Here is a 16,065-nt window from a genome sequence, read left to right as displayed (position 1 = left end):
AGGGGCAAACCCAGGATTTTCAAGAGGGGGATTCCTGAAATGTCTCCCTCAGCCACGCACGATATAGTATAATAATATGGTAGGACACCATGCTGGGTACACATAATGCAATTTCCCGACCGACCAACAACGGGATCGATCAGAAGCAGTTTGGATACAGATAATAAGGAGGACAGCCGACATTGGCAATGAAGGGGAAAGTGAAGCATTCACACACCAGAGCTGCTCCATGCTCTGTACACATGCTGCTGCTACATCCAAAGTCAACTGTAACAGGGAAATAAAGGGGGCAGTGCTGTGAGCTGCAGGATACCTGCATATATTCTGGTGTCTAAACTTGTTGCTGTCCCCAGACACTGCACCCACCCTGGTCTGAGGGGGGATTCTGGGCAGCTGTAATCCCCCCTGCGTTTGCCTATGCCCTTTCCCATGAGAAATCTTTTCCTTTTCTCAAACTGATCATCAGGGGGCTCTGTATGGATGACATTGCGGTGAAACCCCTCCAACAGTGTAATGTCAGGACCATGGCCCTGACAGTTTCCAGTCTGTGAACCTCATTGCATTATGGGAAATGGCGGTTTACAGCTGTTTCCAACTGCCAGAAAAACAAGCAGCATCTCCTTCCACTGACATCACCTGCCAGCAGTAAAAATGTCACCATGTGATAAATGTCATGTAAATCAGGGAAAGGAAATATTTTACAATGGGCAAAAACTGACTAAATCATTTACACATAACGATTGCAAAAATTAAGGCCTTTTTTTTTAAATTACATTTTCACTGGAGTTCCTCTTTAAGACTGAGGAAATATATAAAAACTGGAAAATGCGTTTTGTGGGGTCACCAGCTTCCTCGAGTAAATGGCAGCAATAATGTGCCTAAAATGTCTCAGGTACTGGCTTAATGCCCCTACATACTGTATTCATTTTTTGTTGTTTGTCTTTACCTACCAGAGTATTGTCATTGATCAGAAATACTGTTGTAACCTACCCATTCTGTTGTCTATAGAACTGCCACCATTTCCTCTGTAGCTGTCAAATAATTCAAATATCCCCTTTTACAGTGAGTGCTACTCTTTTCACCATTGCATACAATAAAACATTTCAATGCATAATGGTATTATGTCCAATTCCCAGGGATCTATTCAGAGAGATTTCAATCTGGAAAAGAGGTGCCTAGGAATGTATCTAAAATTAGGTTAAAAACGGGAATGTATATAAAATAAGGTCAAACACACTAAAAATGAAAAAGGGCCAAAAGGTTCAACAGCCATAGTAATGAGAGCTCACCTTTTGGCACTGTAATTGGCCTGAGGAAGTGGGGTCAGACCCACAAAACGCGTTGCCTGTGCTAAATAAAGGTTATTGTCCTATGGGATTCATTGAGGTAAGCCACCTCCCCCTTTTCCATTTTAACCCAATTTTATACATTCCAGAGCACCCCTTTCCCTGTTTGTGCTTACACCACCCCACCCACTTTGGGTTGGAGGAGTACATCACCACTGTGTAGGCCAGTGTCTTTTTCATCAAGAGAGTGACCACATCCAGTCCAAGTGGAAACAGTTCAAACATCTCCACCTGCTTCAAGTGGTTGGTTGACCCATCGTGGAACCCACCTTAGTGAATACCATTTGTTACACAATTTACTATCCTTCTCTTCATTACATATTGTGCTATTTGGGCTCCAGTTGTTTCTGTGCTTTTTCCTCAAGGTGTCAAGACACCAAACCCTTTCCGTAGTCAGAGAGATAACTAGAGAAGCAGTGTAGGGTAAATTAATGAAACCTTCTGTAGTAAATAACTTCTGAAGGGCAAAAAAGGGTGCAGCTGAAAGTTCAGCTCCATTAAACACATAGGGACTTTTTATTTCTTAAGAAAAACATTCAGACCTGTATATGTTAGAAAGGCGTGACGTGTGCCGGGAAGTTCCTGCAGCAGCGCTCATTAAAGCTGCAACATTTCTTTTCCCGGAAGGGAATCCATAAGTAACTTATTTATGTCATTTTAAGCAGTGATCCATTAACAATTACCATCATACCACTCAGGAGTGCTTTCCACCTGACATTAGTGCGCACGCCGCGCAGTAACAGCTAAGTAATATGACTGTTTATTGCCAGTTGGACAGCTGCACAATAAGGGACAAATAAGAAAGCACAGTGTTTTCAGACTTTATTTCAATAAAAGAATTCCTAACAAGCATGTTCGCGCTTCCCCTGTGGCACATTCAGCATGAAGCCCGGCCAAGTTCTGTTTAAACAGCGCTTGTATTTATTGAGGAAATATTTGACTTCCGAGAAACACACACCTTAATCCGTGGCACAAATTAGTCAGAAATCACACATAAATAAGCAGCCGCCTGCAGGCCGGGGAGGAAAGGGAAAGACATAATTCCAGCAGAAAATGCCTTTAGCTGGCTATACACACAGGTTGGTCACACAGGCAGGCAGAATCTGTCGGCATCCACATTGATATGTATGACTGGCCATAAAGTTGACGCTTATGGAAATCAAAGAAAGCGTGTCCAAGCTGCAGAAGTGAATGGCACAGCTTATCTCTTGAGAAAAACTGGAAACTTCCAGCATTCAGCGCTGGGTCCCCGGTTCATATCCCAGCCAGGATACTATCTGCACAGAGTTTGTATGTTCTCCCAGTGTCTGTGTGGGTTTCCTCCGGGAACTCTGGTTTCCTCCCACATCCCAAAAACATACAGATAAGTTAACTGGCTTCCCCTTAAAATTGGCCCTAGACTGCATTGCATACACTACATGATATAGACATATGACTATGGAAGGGATTTGATTTTGAGCCCCTCTGAGGAACAGTTAAGTGACAAGTCAATGTACTCTGTACAGCGCTGCGGAAGAAGTTGGTGTGTAACATATATATATACATACATACATACATACATACACTAAATAATCATTTCAAGCTAGACAGCTGCCTCTTTGGCCATCCCATCAAACAAACTGTACTACAGAGGCACTCGGAAGACTACAGTTGCATGTCTTCTATTTCGCTAATTGTTTAAAGGGACACTTAAGTCAAACAAAAAAAATGAGTTTTACTCACCTAGGGCTTCCAATAGCCCCCTGCAGCTGTCCAGAGCCCTCACCGTCTCCCTCTGATCCTCCTGGCCCCGCCAGCAGCCACTTCCTGTTTCGGTGACAGGAGCTGACAGGCTGGGGACGTGAGTGATTCTTCGCGTTCCCAGACACATTAGCGCCCTCTATGCTGCTATATGGTATATGATATATGCTATAGTATCATAGATGGAGCTATTGTGGCCAGGAACGCGAAGAACCACTCGCGTCTCCAGCCTGTCAGCTCCTGTCACCGAAACAGGAAGTGGCTGCCGGCGGGGCCAGGAGGATCGGAGGGAGACGGCGAGGGCTCCGGACAGCTGCAGGGGGCTATTGGAAGCCCCAGGTGAGCAAAACTCATTTTTTTTGTTTGACTTAAGTGTCCCTTTAACAATCCTCTCTATAGACTGATATGACAAGGTGAGGCGTGCACATTATTTTCACCTAATGGATAACTTTTGAAAGAAATAATTCCCGGTTCGCTGGGTCACACAGGCTCTGCACTGTCCCCAGCAGTACACTGCCTCCACCCTAACACTACACTGCTAGACACCGATCTTCAGAGTTGGAAGACAGCAATGCCATTCATCGCCTCACCGTACCTGGGGTGTTACTAAAAAGTGTGACAGGAAGGGCAGAATAATTCTGTATCCCTGACACAGAGTATGATAAGAACCTAAACAAGCAGAGAAACCAGCAACACAATCCTCTGCCACACCTGCTTGGCTATACTGCATGCGTCACTAAGGGCAAATTCCTTTAATATCTCAGCAGCTTTATAGTAGTGCAAATACCAGTTATAACTAGGATGTGCGCTTCATCAACTTCATCTCCTGATTCCATGTTAAGGCCCCAGTTCAGACACTTTTATATGCATAAAACTAAACATTTTAAAAAAGTTAATTCAAAAACAAAAAAAAGTATAATTTTTTTCAAGATAAAAAAGGCAACAGCTGTAGCATCAAATTATGAATCCTTAGCGACTAACATATGTCTGCTGACAACCAGTTAGCCTAAGACACCCCCCCTTTAGTCACAAGGGACAAACACGGCCCCAAACTTGCAGGGGCTCACACAGCACCGCACCTGCAACCAGATTTGTTAATGGATCCCTGAAGTGATAGGGATATTGAGGCAGCCATATTTACTTCCTTTTAAACAATGCACATTGCCTGGCTGTCCTGCTGATCCTCTGCCTCTAATACTTTAAGCCATAGACCCTGAACAAGCATGCAGATCAGGTGTCTGACAAATCTGACAAGATTAGCTGCATGCTTGTTTCAGGTGTGTGATTTAGACCCTACTGACAAGAAAGGAAATAAATATGGCAGCTTCCATAGATCTCACACCTCGGGTTCCTTTTAAACAATACACTTCAGGTGTGCTTTAACCACTTAGCCTAAATGGAGGAATATATTCGTCCAGCAGGTGCAGAGTAGCGGCAATCTGGACGGATATATTCGTCCAGGGGGTGTGCGCTCAGTCCCAGCGGCTATTATAGTCGATCGATTGAGGAAGGGGAACAAGTGTTTCCCCAAACCAATGAATTCCCCCTGTGAATGAATCAACATGCTTTGAATTCATAAAACCTCAAATTAAAATAAATAAATAAAAAAAAGGATTGTACACTTCCTGGTAAATTTCAGGATAGCGTACAGCCGTTTCCATTACTGTTACTGTACCCTGCATTCTGTGATCAGTTAGCTATTAGAATTAGATTGCAAAACGCAGGGTAGTGGAAAAGGGCCCTAAATCTTACAATATGGTATAGCACATCTAATAGTATGTAAACGCGAAGGTTTTTACAGGCATCATTCTGCTCCTTCTCATATGGTTTCATAGTGTCAAATGTTTAGCTGATGTCCATGTCTTCAAGCATTGCTTACAACTGAGTCATCAGTCCCTGAGCAGGGGATTCACGACATTGGGAGTATTCCTACATGCTCGACGGGACTTTTCCAAGGATAATTAATTCACACTGCATCTTGGATTTCCTGTCAGTACTGCTGGTGGTATACTTATTTGTGTAGTGATAACTATACTGCCTTACTATTTCTACATGAACCGTTCAAATCTACAAACCTGATCACACATACAGTAACAGCTAATGGCGTCTCACATAACTGAGCAGAGGTGGAATAACTGGGTCCGTCATATGTCTATCTAGATAGATCGAGCTATAGCTCTGTAAGCACCTCTATATGTTCAATACCACAATCTATATTTAGTTAGTTCTAACAACTTTTCCAAATATAAATACAGTCGCTTTATTTCCTGAACTTTAGTATTTGATTTATGTTCTGTTGTAAATTCCTAACCCACATGTACAAAGACTGTTGTCCCTTAAGCTAGCTATACACTATCCAACCACGTCACAGACCAGCCCGTGATTGACATTACGTTCAAGTTCACACTCAACATCGGCAAAAAAGCCATTCCTGACCATATCATGTCGTTCCTGGGTTGAACATATGACTGCAGTGCAGTGGGCAACCACAATATTTTCCCAATTAAACGTTTGCATCAAATTAGCTTAAGAGTTCATGATTTGATCCCTTAGGTGAGAATTTGGGGGAAAATTATATACATGCACATTACTAGCCTAAAGGCTAGCAATGCATCTATTAGTATGGAGCGGGGAGGATAGAAGATGTGTGGTGCATGAAGGAGCAGATTCGGCAGGTGGGGGGAGGAGGAGAACAAAGGGTCCGAGGATTGGTTGGGCACTGGACATCACTAAAGATTTGGCATGCTGGATTTTTTGATGACATCTAATGGCCGTACAAACGCTTCATTAAAGTCAGCTGAGGTGGCTGATAAATACCGCCTCAGCTGATTATTCGCCCTGTGTACAGCAACGCCCAACAGCAATCTGTCAGGTGGATCAAATTGGCCGCGCGATTACCGATACGTTTGTCACGTCTGCGCTGTGTGACGCAATTAATTATACAACTACATGGTGTGACCTTGTCCCCTGACCAGGCACTTGGAAGTGAAGGGAAAAAACCAAAATAATTGCTCATTACCATACACTGCAGCTTTTCCAGCTCTCCAAGAGTACCTGGAAGGGTGACAAGGGGTCACATCGTACAGGTCAATAAATAGGTCACACTGCCTTAGCGGAAACAATGCCTAGGCTCTAGCATATACTCATTATGGATGCACGTCCTAATATAAAAAAAGGTTAGAATTGCACCAAGCACTATTTAACCTGTATTTTTGGTGTTTATGAATATGAATTGGGACAACCTGGTCTGGGGCTTCATTTGTAAGGGCTTGTTCACACTATCAGCGTTTGTGTATTTTTTTTTAAGAGCTGGCGGTCTTAGAAATCGCCCAGAAAGCGCTTGTGCAATGTCTTCCTATGAGAGAGTGTTCACATGTGCGCTTTCCGATTTTTGACAAATCGCAAATGCGCTATATGTACTATTTTCTGAGCGTTTTTGCTCAGGGCACGGTATAGCGCTTTGTATTGCGATTTCCTGAGCACTTTTAAGAATAAATACATTGTACTGATTCTTTTTCGGGTCAAAGAGTTCACTTTCTGACTGATGTCAAGAAGTGAAAATATCAATCGCTGAGCAAAAGTGCTTTTCTAAGCTAAAATCACAGGGAAAAGCGCTTTCAAAATGCTCAATAAATGGCTCAGCGCTTGCGATAGTGCTGGCGATTTATAATATGAACAAGGCTTTAAGCTGAAGAATGGCTGTCAATGTTTAGATTAACATTTATTTCTACAGGTTTTTTTCCCTTATATGCTAATAAGGGTTTATTAATTCTTAAAGACCAAGTTAAGATCAGTTATCCCAGCGACATCCCCTGCCAACGAGCATTCCCTGATCCATCTTCCTGGGTACGGGTACATGCGATGGCCATGAACGGGAAGTCAAGCAATTGCAGTGCTTTGCGCAGAGTCATAGGGGATCTTAAAGATTTGCAGAAATCGCATGCCTATACCCATGTCGCGAGATCGCAGAAACTATTGCTCATCGGAAACATTGCATATTGGGTACAGGCCTTTACATCTACCAAGTTTTCATCTACCAAGACCTTACTGTTCACTTGCTGCCTAGGATGTGAAGGAACAATGCTTGTCCAATTAACTTAGTGGAGATGGAGCTGGGAGTGAGGAGTAGGACTCCCACTAGCACAGAAGCAACTTCCTGCCCCAAGCTTTCCTCCTGCTATACTCCAGTCCCCCGTCAGGAACGCCCACCTGTGGCACCCTAGCCCCTTGAACAGCTTAACACCCAGCCACCCACTCGGAACTCCCTAGCACCTCTGGGCAGAGTGCAACACTGGTTAGAGTCACAAGCTTTCCCCCTTATTAGGCCTGAACGATTTTAGGAAAAAAATTGAATTGAGCGATTTCTGTCCAAAATCGCGATATCAATTCGATTCCCCGTCTTTCTCTGTGCCCCCTCTGGGTCTCTCTTTGTGCCCCCACTGGGTCTCTCTTTGTGCCCCTTTTGTCTCTCTGTGCCCCCTCTGGGTCTCTCTCTGTGCCCACTCTGTCTCCTCTGTGTCTCTCTGTCCCCCAAGCTGCAGCAGTGCTGGACATACCTTCCAGCATGAGTCCAGCAATGCCTGTCTATCCACTTCGCTTCCTGCAGGATCTAATGAACGGCATACTTCCTGTACGTCATGTAACATACAGGAACCAGGAAGCATGCCGTGCACAATAGCCGGCAGATGGCGATAGAGGCCGGACAGTGTTGGGTCCGTGCGGAAGATATGTACAACACTGCTGATGCTGCGGGCTGCACGTGCCAGGACTTCGGGGGAAGTTTGAAGCTGCTTTTTCAAACTTCCCCCATGCCAAAATGACGATATAGCGAAAATCGCCGCTTTGACAATTCCAAAATCGTCTCATTTTGAATGTCTCAGGTATATATGCTTCTCACTATTTGTTTTGTACTATGTATAGCGCTACAAAAGATATTGACGCTATATACATTAAAAAAAAAAATTATGACTGTGGGAAGATTGGTTAGTGATCTCCACTGGCAGTGGGAACAGATGTGAACATATGCTGTAAATAGTTGCGTAATATGATAACTATACAGAAATGCTGTAAATAAACGTACAAAAAAAGTAATTGGGGAAGTGCAATGTCCTTCTGTCATGTAGCTATTTCACAGATAGTACACAGTGTTCAGCAGATTGGTTCAGTGCTCTTCTTGTCTATGATGTCTTTCACAGTGTGGGTCTATGAAAGCACATGAGGTCACCGGCGGAGGTCACTAGTCAGCAGAGGCCACATTCCTCTCAACACTGTGGTTTGCTTCTCTCCCTCTGTATGAGGGGTACAATTGAAAACATTCTGCAGTAATCTCCCAGGAGACTGGCTCTTTTCATTCTCCCCAGCTGTATAGGGCTTTCCCACAGAGGAGCTGCAGCCCTGACTGCCTCTATAAAAACACAGCAACGTCCCTTCTACACAGATCATCACTAAGATAACACTATTAAGCTTCATAAAAAGGTAATAACATTGCGCTGTCAACTGTAGATTTCCAAGCCGGACAGCAATGGAAGAAAATAGGGACTTCAATGTTAAACTACTGAAATGCCATAGATTTAAAGAGAGACTAAAGCGAACAAAAATTGCTATTTTTCCTCGTAGTTCGCTTCAGTACTCTCAGCAGAGGTAAAGCGCCACATCCCTGAGCCAAAACGAGGGCTTTAGACCCCCCCCAAATCCCCGGGGAACAATCCGGGCAGCGCTTCCTGAAAGAGGCAGAGCTTTCTGCGGTAGCTCTGCCTCTACTGATGTCAATCGCCGCGGATCTCTGCCTCTTCCCGCCCCTCTCAGTCTTCCTTCGCAGAGAGGAGGAGATCTGCACAGCGACTGACGTCAGTAGAGTCAGAGCTACAGCTCAAAGCTCTGCCTCCCCGGGCAGCAAAATCCACGGCCAAGAAAGTCATGGGATTTTACCCTGGGGATTTGGGGAGTATAAAGCCCTCGTTTTGGCTTGGGGATGCAGCGGTTTACTTCTACTGAGACTACTGAAGCGAACTAAGAAGTAAAAATAGTAATTTTTGTGTGCTTCAGAGTCTCTTTAAAGAGAACCCGAGGTGGGTTTGAAGAATATTATCTCCATACAGAGGCTGGATCTGCCTATACAGCCCAGCCTCTGTTGCCATCCCAAACCCCCCTAAGGTCCCCCTGCACTCTGCAATCCCTCATAAATCACAGCCACGCTGCTGACAAACAGCTTGTCAGAGCTGGCTGTGTTTATCTCTATAGTGTCAGTCTGCTGCTCTCCCCGCCTCCTGCAGAACTCCAGTCCCCGCCTGCATCCCTTCCCTCCCTGCTGATTGGAGGGAAGGGACGGGGGCAGGGACCGGAGCTATGCAGGAGGCGGGGGAGCAGCTGAGACTGACACTACAGATGTAAACACCGCCTTACAGCATGACTGTGATTTATGAGGGATTGCAGAGTGCAGGGGGACCTTAGTGGGGTTTGGGATAGCAACAGAGGCTGGGCTGTATAGGCAGATCCAGCCTCTGTATGCAGATAACATTCTTTAAACACACCTCGGGTTCTCTTTAAAGGGAAATTCTGGGCAGATTTTAAATATAGCACAATTCTCACAGAATTTAAACGTTAAAGGACAATTGAAGCAAAAAAAATAAAATAAAAAGTCATATTAACCCATGGAGAGGGAATGTTTTGGATCCTATAGAACCATCCAGTTTCTCACTGTCCTGTCAATCATGTGCTATCAGCCCTATTCGCATGTGTTTAACCAACTGGCCGAATACGCCTTAGAGGATTCTTGGAACCCTTAGTAAGCATCACCAAGTGCTTCTGTAGATGGGCCGCTACGCACTGCACATGAGTGAGTGCATTCAGAGTACGGAGACGCCATCATCAGAAGCACGTAAGAACATGAGTGCTTCCAAAGCCTAATGGCTCCTGGAGAGTGAAATTTTAACTAGCGACAGCGATAGAACATGGAGACCATAAGAGGAATGGGAAGGCACTATAGCAGCACTCTCCAGACTTTTTAGGCCATATCGCCATTCTTGAGAGTGCTAGGGGGCCGAACTAGTAAAATGAAACACAAATTTTGCCAATTGCCATTAGGTAAACTATGCCTGTGACATTTTGTCAAATAAAAAATTTCCACTGGAATTGACCCAAATTATTATGCAGTTACTGCTATCGGCATAGCGGTGGCTGCTAATCGGTGACTGCTACAACAGGGGCTGATAACCTACAGACGAGCAAAGGAGGAGCGACGACAAAAGGTGGCCCCTGCATGCAGCACCGTAGCTATGGCCTGCGGGTTACATGGACTTCACAACTGTAGACCACCAGAAAATGCTTGGTGGGCTGCATTTGTACCCGAACCACACTTTGGACATGCCTGCTCTATAGGATTCAGAGCCATCCCTCTCCAAGGATTTGGCACAGCATGTCTAGGCAGGGCCGCAGCAGTTATCTGGCTTGGCCTCGTGACTTTTGTTCTTATTGCCAGAGATGGGGTCACAGACAGGGCTCAGGAAGTCTGTGCCATGGGAAGCAGTTGGCACATTACCTGATGGAAAGCTAGCGTGCCAAATTTCAAAAAAAATTGTGACTCAAGACTTGCCAGACTTAAAAGGTGTACTTAAATGCTTCCAGGGATGGAGATGTCCTGATTGAGTGTAGCAGGGAGTTCCAAAGTGTAGGGGCAGTATGACAGAAGGCTCTGTCTTCAAAGGTTTTGAGGCGGACACTAGGGAAGACTAAGTTATTAGATCCTTTATAATCTAAGATTGTGCGGGGCGTGATGCAATTGCAATAAGTCCTTCAGGTATCCAGGGCCCAGACTGCACAAGGATCTGAATGTCAATAAGCCAATCTTGAATAGAATTTTCCATTTTATCGGTAGCCAGTGGAGTGAGCGAAGGATCAGGGTCATGTGGAAATGGCAGGGTTCGCTTTTTAACAGCCTTGCAGTGGCATTCTATACTAATTACAGGCGGAGCAAGTCTTTGTTTGGAAAGCCTGATTAAGGCATGAACTAGGGTTGGAAGATCTGCTGGAGCTATGAGGTGCTTAATTTTTGCAATGTTCATTAGGTGAAAGAAGGAAGATAGAAGAAAGCTTATTGAAAGCATATTTTGAAGATAAACATTATTTAACCCTTTTAGGACCAGACTGCTCTTGCACCGTAAGGACTAGAGCAGTCTTTTCCCTATTGAGCCCTGTGATTACTGTGATTGGTTGGTTCACAGAAATCATGGAATCAGGAACCAATGAAATTGGCTCCTGACCGAGATGCGGAAGCTCTCGTCACTGAGATAGAGTGAGCAGGTGTAGCGAGGGAACAGTGGTGCAAACGGCAAGAACGATGTGAGTGCGCGGCGGTGAATCAAATTGGCTCCTGACTGAGATGCAAAAGCTCTGGTCACTGAGACAGCAGAGCAAGCGATTGCAGCGAGAGAAAAGCGGTGCGAAAGTCAAGGACAACGTGAATGTGCTGCGAACAGCTGGAATCTACATCCTGTCAGAGCCGCACAGCCACCAGCAGGACACAGATTCCTACTTCGTCAGTCCAGAAGAGGTTGATTAATGTTTATAATTCTTATAATCGACTTCCAGCCTACGAAATGCTACCAGTCTAAAGGCCAGTGAGAGATAGGATGTTGTAAAGACACATGCATGAGGTCAATGACCTTTTCCACAACTTACTAGGGGAGCGTCCATGGAAGTAGTTGTAATACTGGGACACATATGTTAAGATGCTCAGCCTGTCTGGAACGCGTAGCTTGACCATGTCTTCTGCATCAAGCAGAGCCGGTATGCCAAGCTGCTCCTCAGCCACTCGGAAAGCCTGCAGTATAGAGACACAGGGGAAACACTCAGGGGACTCATTGTATTACATGTACAGTAAACTGCTACTACTTGCTAGTTATACAGAGAGACTGCTGAAGAGAGGCTATCATGAATCCTGCTGCATCAGTCATTGTACAGATTCAGGACCCTCCATATACACAATATGCAGGATATCCATGTGCAGATACAGGACCTCCATACACAGAATATCCATGTTCAGATATAGACCCTCCATGCACATGTACTGCCTTAAAGGACAACTGAAGCGAAAATAAAAACTTATAATAATAATAATCCGAACATTTGTATAGCGCTTTTCTCCTGTCGGACTCAAAGCGCTCAAGAGCTGCAGCCACTGGGACGCGCTCAAGAGGCCACCCTGCAGTGTTAGGGAGTCTTGCCTTGAACTCCTTACTGAATATGTACTTGACCTAGCCTAACCCTGGTCTCCCATGTCAAAGGCAGAACCCTTAACCAGTACACTATCCTATCTGCCATCTCATCCTGGATGTCCGCTAGGTTCCTAAAACTAAATCTAGACAAAACGGAATTTATGATCTTCCCACCCCGGTCATCCCTGGACCTCCCAGATGTGCAGGTCACTGTTAACCACACTACTATTCACCCTACCTCTCAAGCCCGCTGTCTGGGTGTCACCCTGGACTCCGCACTCTCCTTCACTCCCCACATCCAAAACCTCACAAAGTCCTGCAACTTCCACCTTCGTAACATCTGTAAGATTCGCCCTTTCCTGACCCCTGCCACCACCAAACTCCTCATCCATGCCCTCATAATTTCCCGCCTCGACTACTGCAATGCCCTTCTGTCTGAACTCCCTAAGACCCGAATAGCCCCACTGCAGTCCATCATGAATGCGGCTGCCAGAATTATCCACTCCTCCCATCGCTCCACCAGGGCGGCTCCCCTCCGTGAATCCCTCCACTGGCTTCCTATCCAGTCCAGAATCAGATTCAAGATATTGTGTCTGACCTACAAATCTATCCACAAAACCTGTCCAACCTACATTTCTGATCTTACTCAGAGATACACACCAAGCCGCTCACTCCGCTCCTCCAATGAACTTCGCCTGACCGTCCCCCGCATCACCCAGTCCCATGCACGCCTCCAAGATTTCTCAAGAGCCGCTCCGACACTATGGAACTCCCTACCTCCACCCATTAGGGCAGCCCCCTCCTTCAACACCTTCAAGAAGGCCTTAAAAACTCACCTTTTCACTCTTGCCTACCACCCCTCACAATTGCTCTAAACCCACAGCCGAACTCTGGTCCCCTACCTCTTGTGTCCCTACCTCTCCCTCTAGATTGTAAGCCTTTGGGCAGGGTCCTCCTCCTTTTGTGTCCTACCTGATCATGCACCTCTATTACTGTGCACCCATGCTATGCATCTGAGTGAACCTAACTTGCCTAATCTCCATGCCCCATCCAGTGACTGACTAAGCATTACCTTGTACTCATACTGTGCTGTGTGATCTGGTTTTCTTGTATTCCTGTATTGTCATATTGCTGTATGTCACCCCTAAATATTGTCTGTAACCTAAATTAATGTTCAGCGATGCGTAATATGTTGGCACTTTATAAATACAACAAATAAATAAATAATAAATAAATAAATATCCAGCCACTACTAATATAATGAACTGTATGAGTAATACAGCTAATAAATAGAACATTAGTAGCAAAGCAAAGGGTCTTTCCAGAACAGAAAAAGTAAAAAAAACAAACTTCAGTTTCTATGCAAAAGAGCTTCTCTGAGCTCTTCGACCCACTGGGTCAAATACAGTCCTGTTTTCTTAAACAGCAAAGAGACAGTGAGAGACAGCTTATGATAGAGTTTTACTGCAACCAAAGGGTCATTATTTCTGCTTTGTTTTCTAATTGCTGGATAGGTGCTCAGGTCACTATCAAAGTTCACTTACCAAATGGTTATTCTCGTACACATTCTCTTTACTGAGGGAGTCAAAATTTCTAGGAAAAAATAAAAAAAAAAGAACAACTGTGAGACTTATCGTTCAGGTTTACATTTTAAAGCATTTTCTCACAGAATAGACAAAGACAAGACAAATAACATTTATATTGCGCTTTTCTCCTTGCGGACTCAAAGCGCCAGAGCAGCAGCCACTAGGGCGCGCTCTATTGGCAGTAGCAGTGTAAGGGAGACTTGCCAAAGGTCTCCTACTGAATTAGTGCATATAATCTCTATTTTAACAAGCTGTATCACAAAAACATATATAAAAGGTTTTAGGTCACGCTCCGTCGATCAGCTGAAGGTCAAATGCAAGAGGGAATAAGTCTATAGAGGGGGCTAACACAATGAAGAACAGCCTATATAAGCAGTTATCAGTACAGGGACTTCTCATTTTGGGCCACAGTTGGGCTCTAGAGACATGCATACATCATTTTTCGGGGCAATGTTAAAGGGAACCTAAACTGAGAAGGACATGTATTTTTCCTTTTAAAATAATACCAGTTGCCTGAATCGCCTGCTGATCCTGTGTCTCTAATACTTTTAGCCACAGCCCCTGAACAAGCATGCAGATCAGGTGCTCTGACTGAAGTCAGACTGGATTAGCTGCATGCTTGTTTCAGGGTGTGATTCAGCCACTATTGCAGTCACAGAGATCAGCTGGACAGGAAACATCCATATCACTCTCAGTTAAGGTTTCCTTTAACTTCTGTTCCTGAGCACCAAATCTCAGTGAACCTCTGCAGAGTACAAAATCTCAGCGAATCTATGTAGGGCACCATAGGTTTGTGAATTAATGCAGTGTAGCAAGTCTCAGTGAAATATTGCAGAATACCAAATATCAGTAAATCTCTGCAAGGGACCAAATCTCAGAGAAACTCCTAAGAGAACAAAACCCCAGTGAATCTCTACACGGCACCAAACCTCAGTGAATGTAGCAAATCTCAGTGAATATTAAGCTACAGAGACTCTAGATAAAATTCAGCCAAATTGGCCAATAGTGACAGCTTCGTCCGAAAATCATTGTTAATCTATTGTGTGTACAATGGCAGTTTGAAGCCGCTTAATAGAATTCAGCATGCTGGATCCTTAATGATGCCTGAGTAGCCCTGATCACATTGTTGCACCGTGCACCATTCATTGTCCTCCCCCTACCCCACCCAAAGTATTAGATCAGCATTGGGACCCACACAGTTGCCCAAGGGATTTTTCTGATCCCCATCTGGGTGACTAATCATATGTGCTTGTACATAGTTTTGGAAAAGACAGTAGAGGATCACAAGCTCATAAAAGAAGACCTCTATGCCCTGGATATCATAGCTTCTTCCCAATGTCACCATCCACCATACATTTACGCTACTCATTTTAGCTAAAACAATACATGTAATTCAAACACAATGGATGGTATCTCCTCTCTTGCTTTGCTGGAATGTCCAATTGCCTATTCAATCACCAATTTCCTATGTGCATGAGCTGGTGCTCCGACGTCTCTCTTCCCTAGACATATAATGCCTGGTCTGGTAGATTGCGCCATTCAAAATTTGGGTAAATTAAATACACATATATGACAAAAATCCCCTGGAACTGGCCAAAACCTCTTTTATAAACTACTTCCTGCAGCATAGACATCCACTGCTGTAGGCTACAATCTTTTTTAGAATGCTCAATCTATGCCCTACCCCCTGTAGAAAGAATGAGGGATGAGTTTAAACCAAGAAGAAAAAGCCTCACCCTCAGAGAATGCTTTTTCAACGAGCATGTCAGATCACATGACCACATTTAAAGTAGAGTTTTGGTACCTGGCTTAAAAAGCTGTGCTACTGTCTATTCAAATCTTTGGCTGGAGTTTGGCGTTAAGATTATGTACAATATCTCTGACTAAAATAAACAGCAGATAATCAAAACATCTGAAAGCAATGTTTGACTGTACATGTGGAATTTTTGTTCAGCCATGTGTAACAGCAATGCCTGTTCATGCTTGCTAATCAAGTAAGTGAAAACACAACCAGCTTGAGTACATTACTAGCCTGGAACAGACAAGGGACTGGTCGTCTTGCATTTGTAGCTCCTAGAAGATAGTGTTCATAGGAAAATAATATTTCAGTTTTATGTTGTTGCTGCTGGTGCAGTCACACGCTCTGTGCATACAACTCTCGCTCTCCAGCGATTAATATTC

At 44.4% G+C, this 16,065-nt stretch overlaps 1 protein-coding gene across 1 annotated transcript in view; it reads right to left on the bottom strand.

The window, feature by feature from the left end:
- Nucleotides 1-16,065, bottom strand: part of MICALL2 (MICAL like 2) — a 109,424-nt gene that overhangs the window by 54,648 nt on the left and 38,711 nt on the right. Inside the window, exons 3-4 of the mRNA XM_068244506.1 lie at nt 13,843-13,891; nt 11,763-11,904 (exon numbers count right to left, since the gene is read on the bottom strand). Coding sequence (XP_068100607.1) covers nt 11,763-11,904; nt 13,843-13,891 — 191 coding nt within the window. The remainder of the gene's footprint in view (nt 1-11,762; nt 11,905-13,842; nt 13,892-16,065) is intronic.

The sequence above is a fragment of the Hyperolius riggenbachi genome, chromosome 7 (genome assembly GCF_040937935.1).
Source record: "Hyperolius riggenbachi isolate aHypRig1 chromosome 7, aHypRig1.pri, whole genome shotgun sequence".
NCBI classification, from domain to species: domain Eukaryota; kingdom Metazoa; phylum Chordata; class Amphibia; order Anura; family Hyperoliidae; genus Hyperolius; species Hyperolius riggenbachi.
Note: the sequence above shows the minus strand (reverse complement) of the source record. Positions and strands in the feature narration are given on the sequence as shown.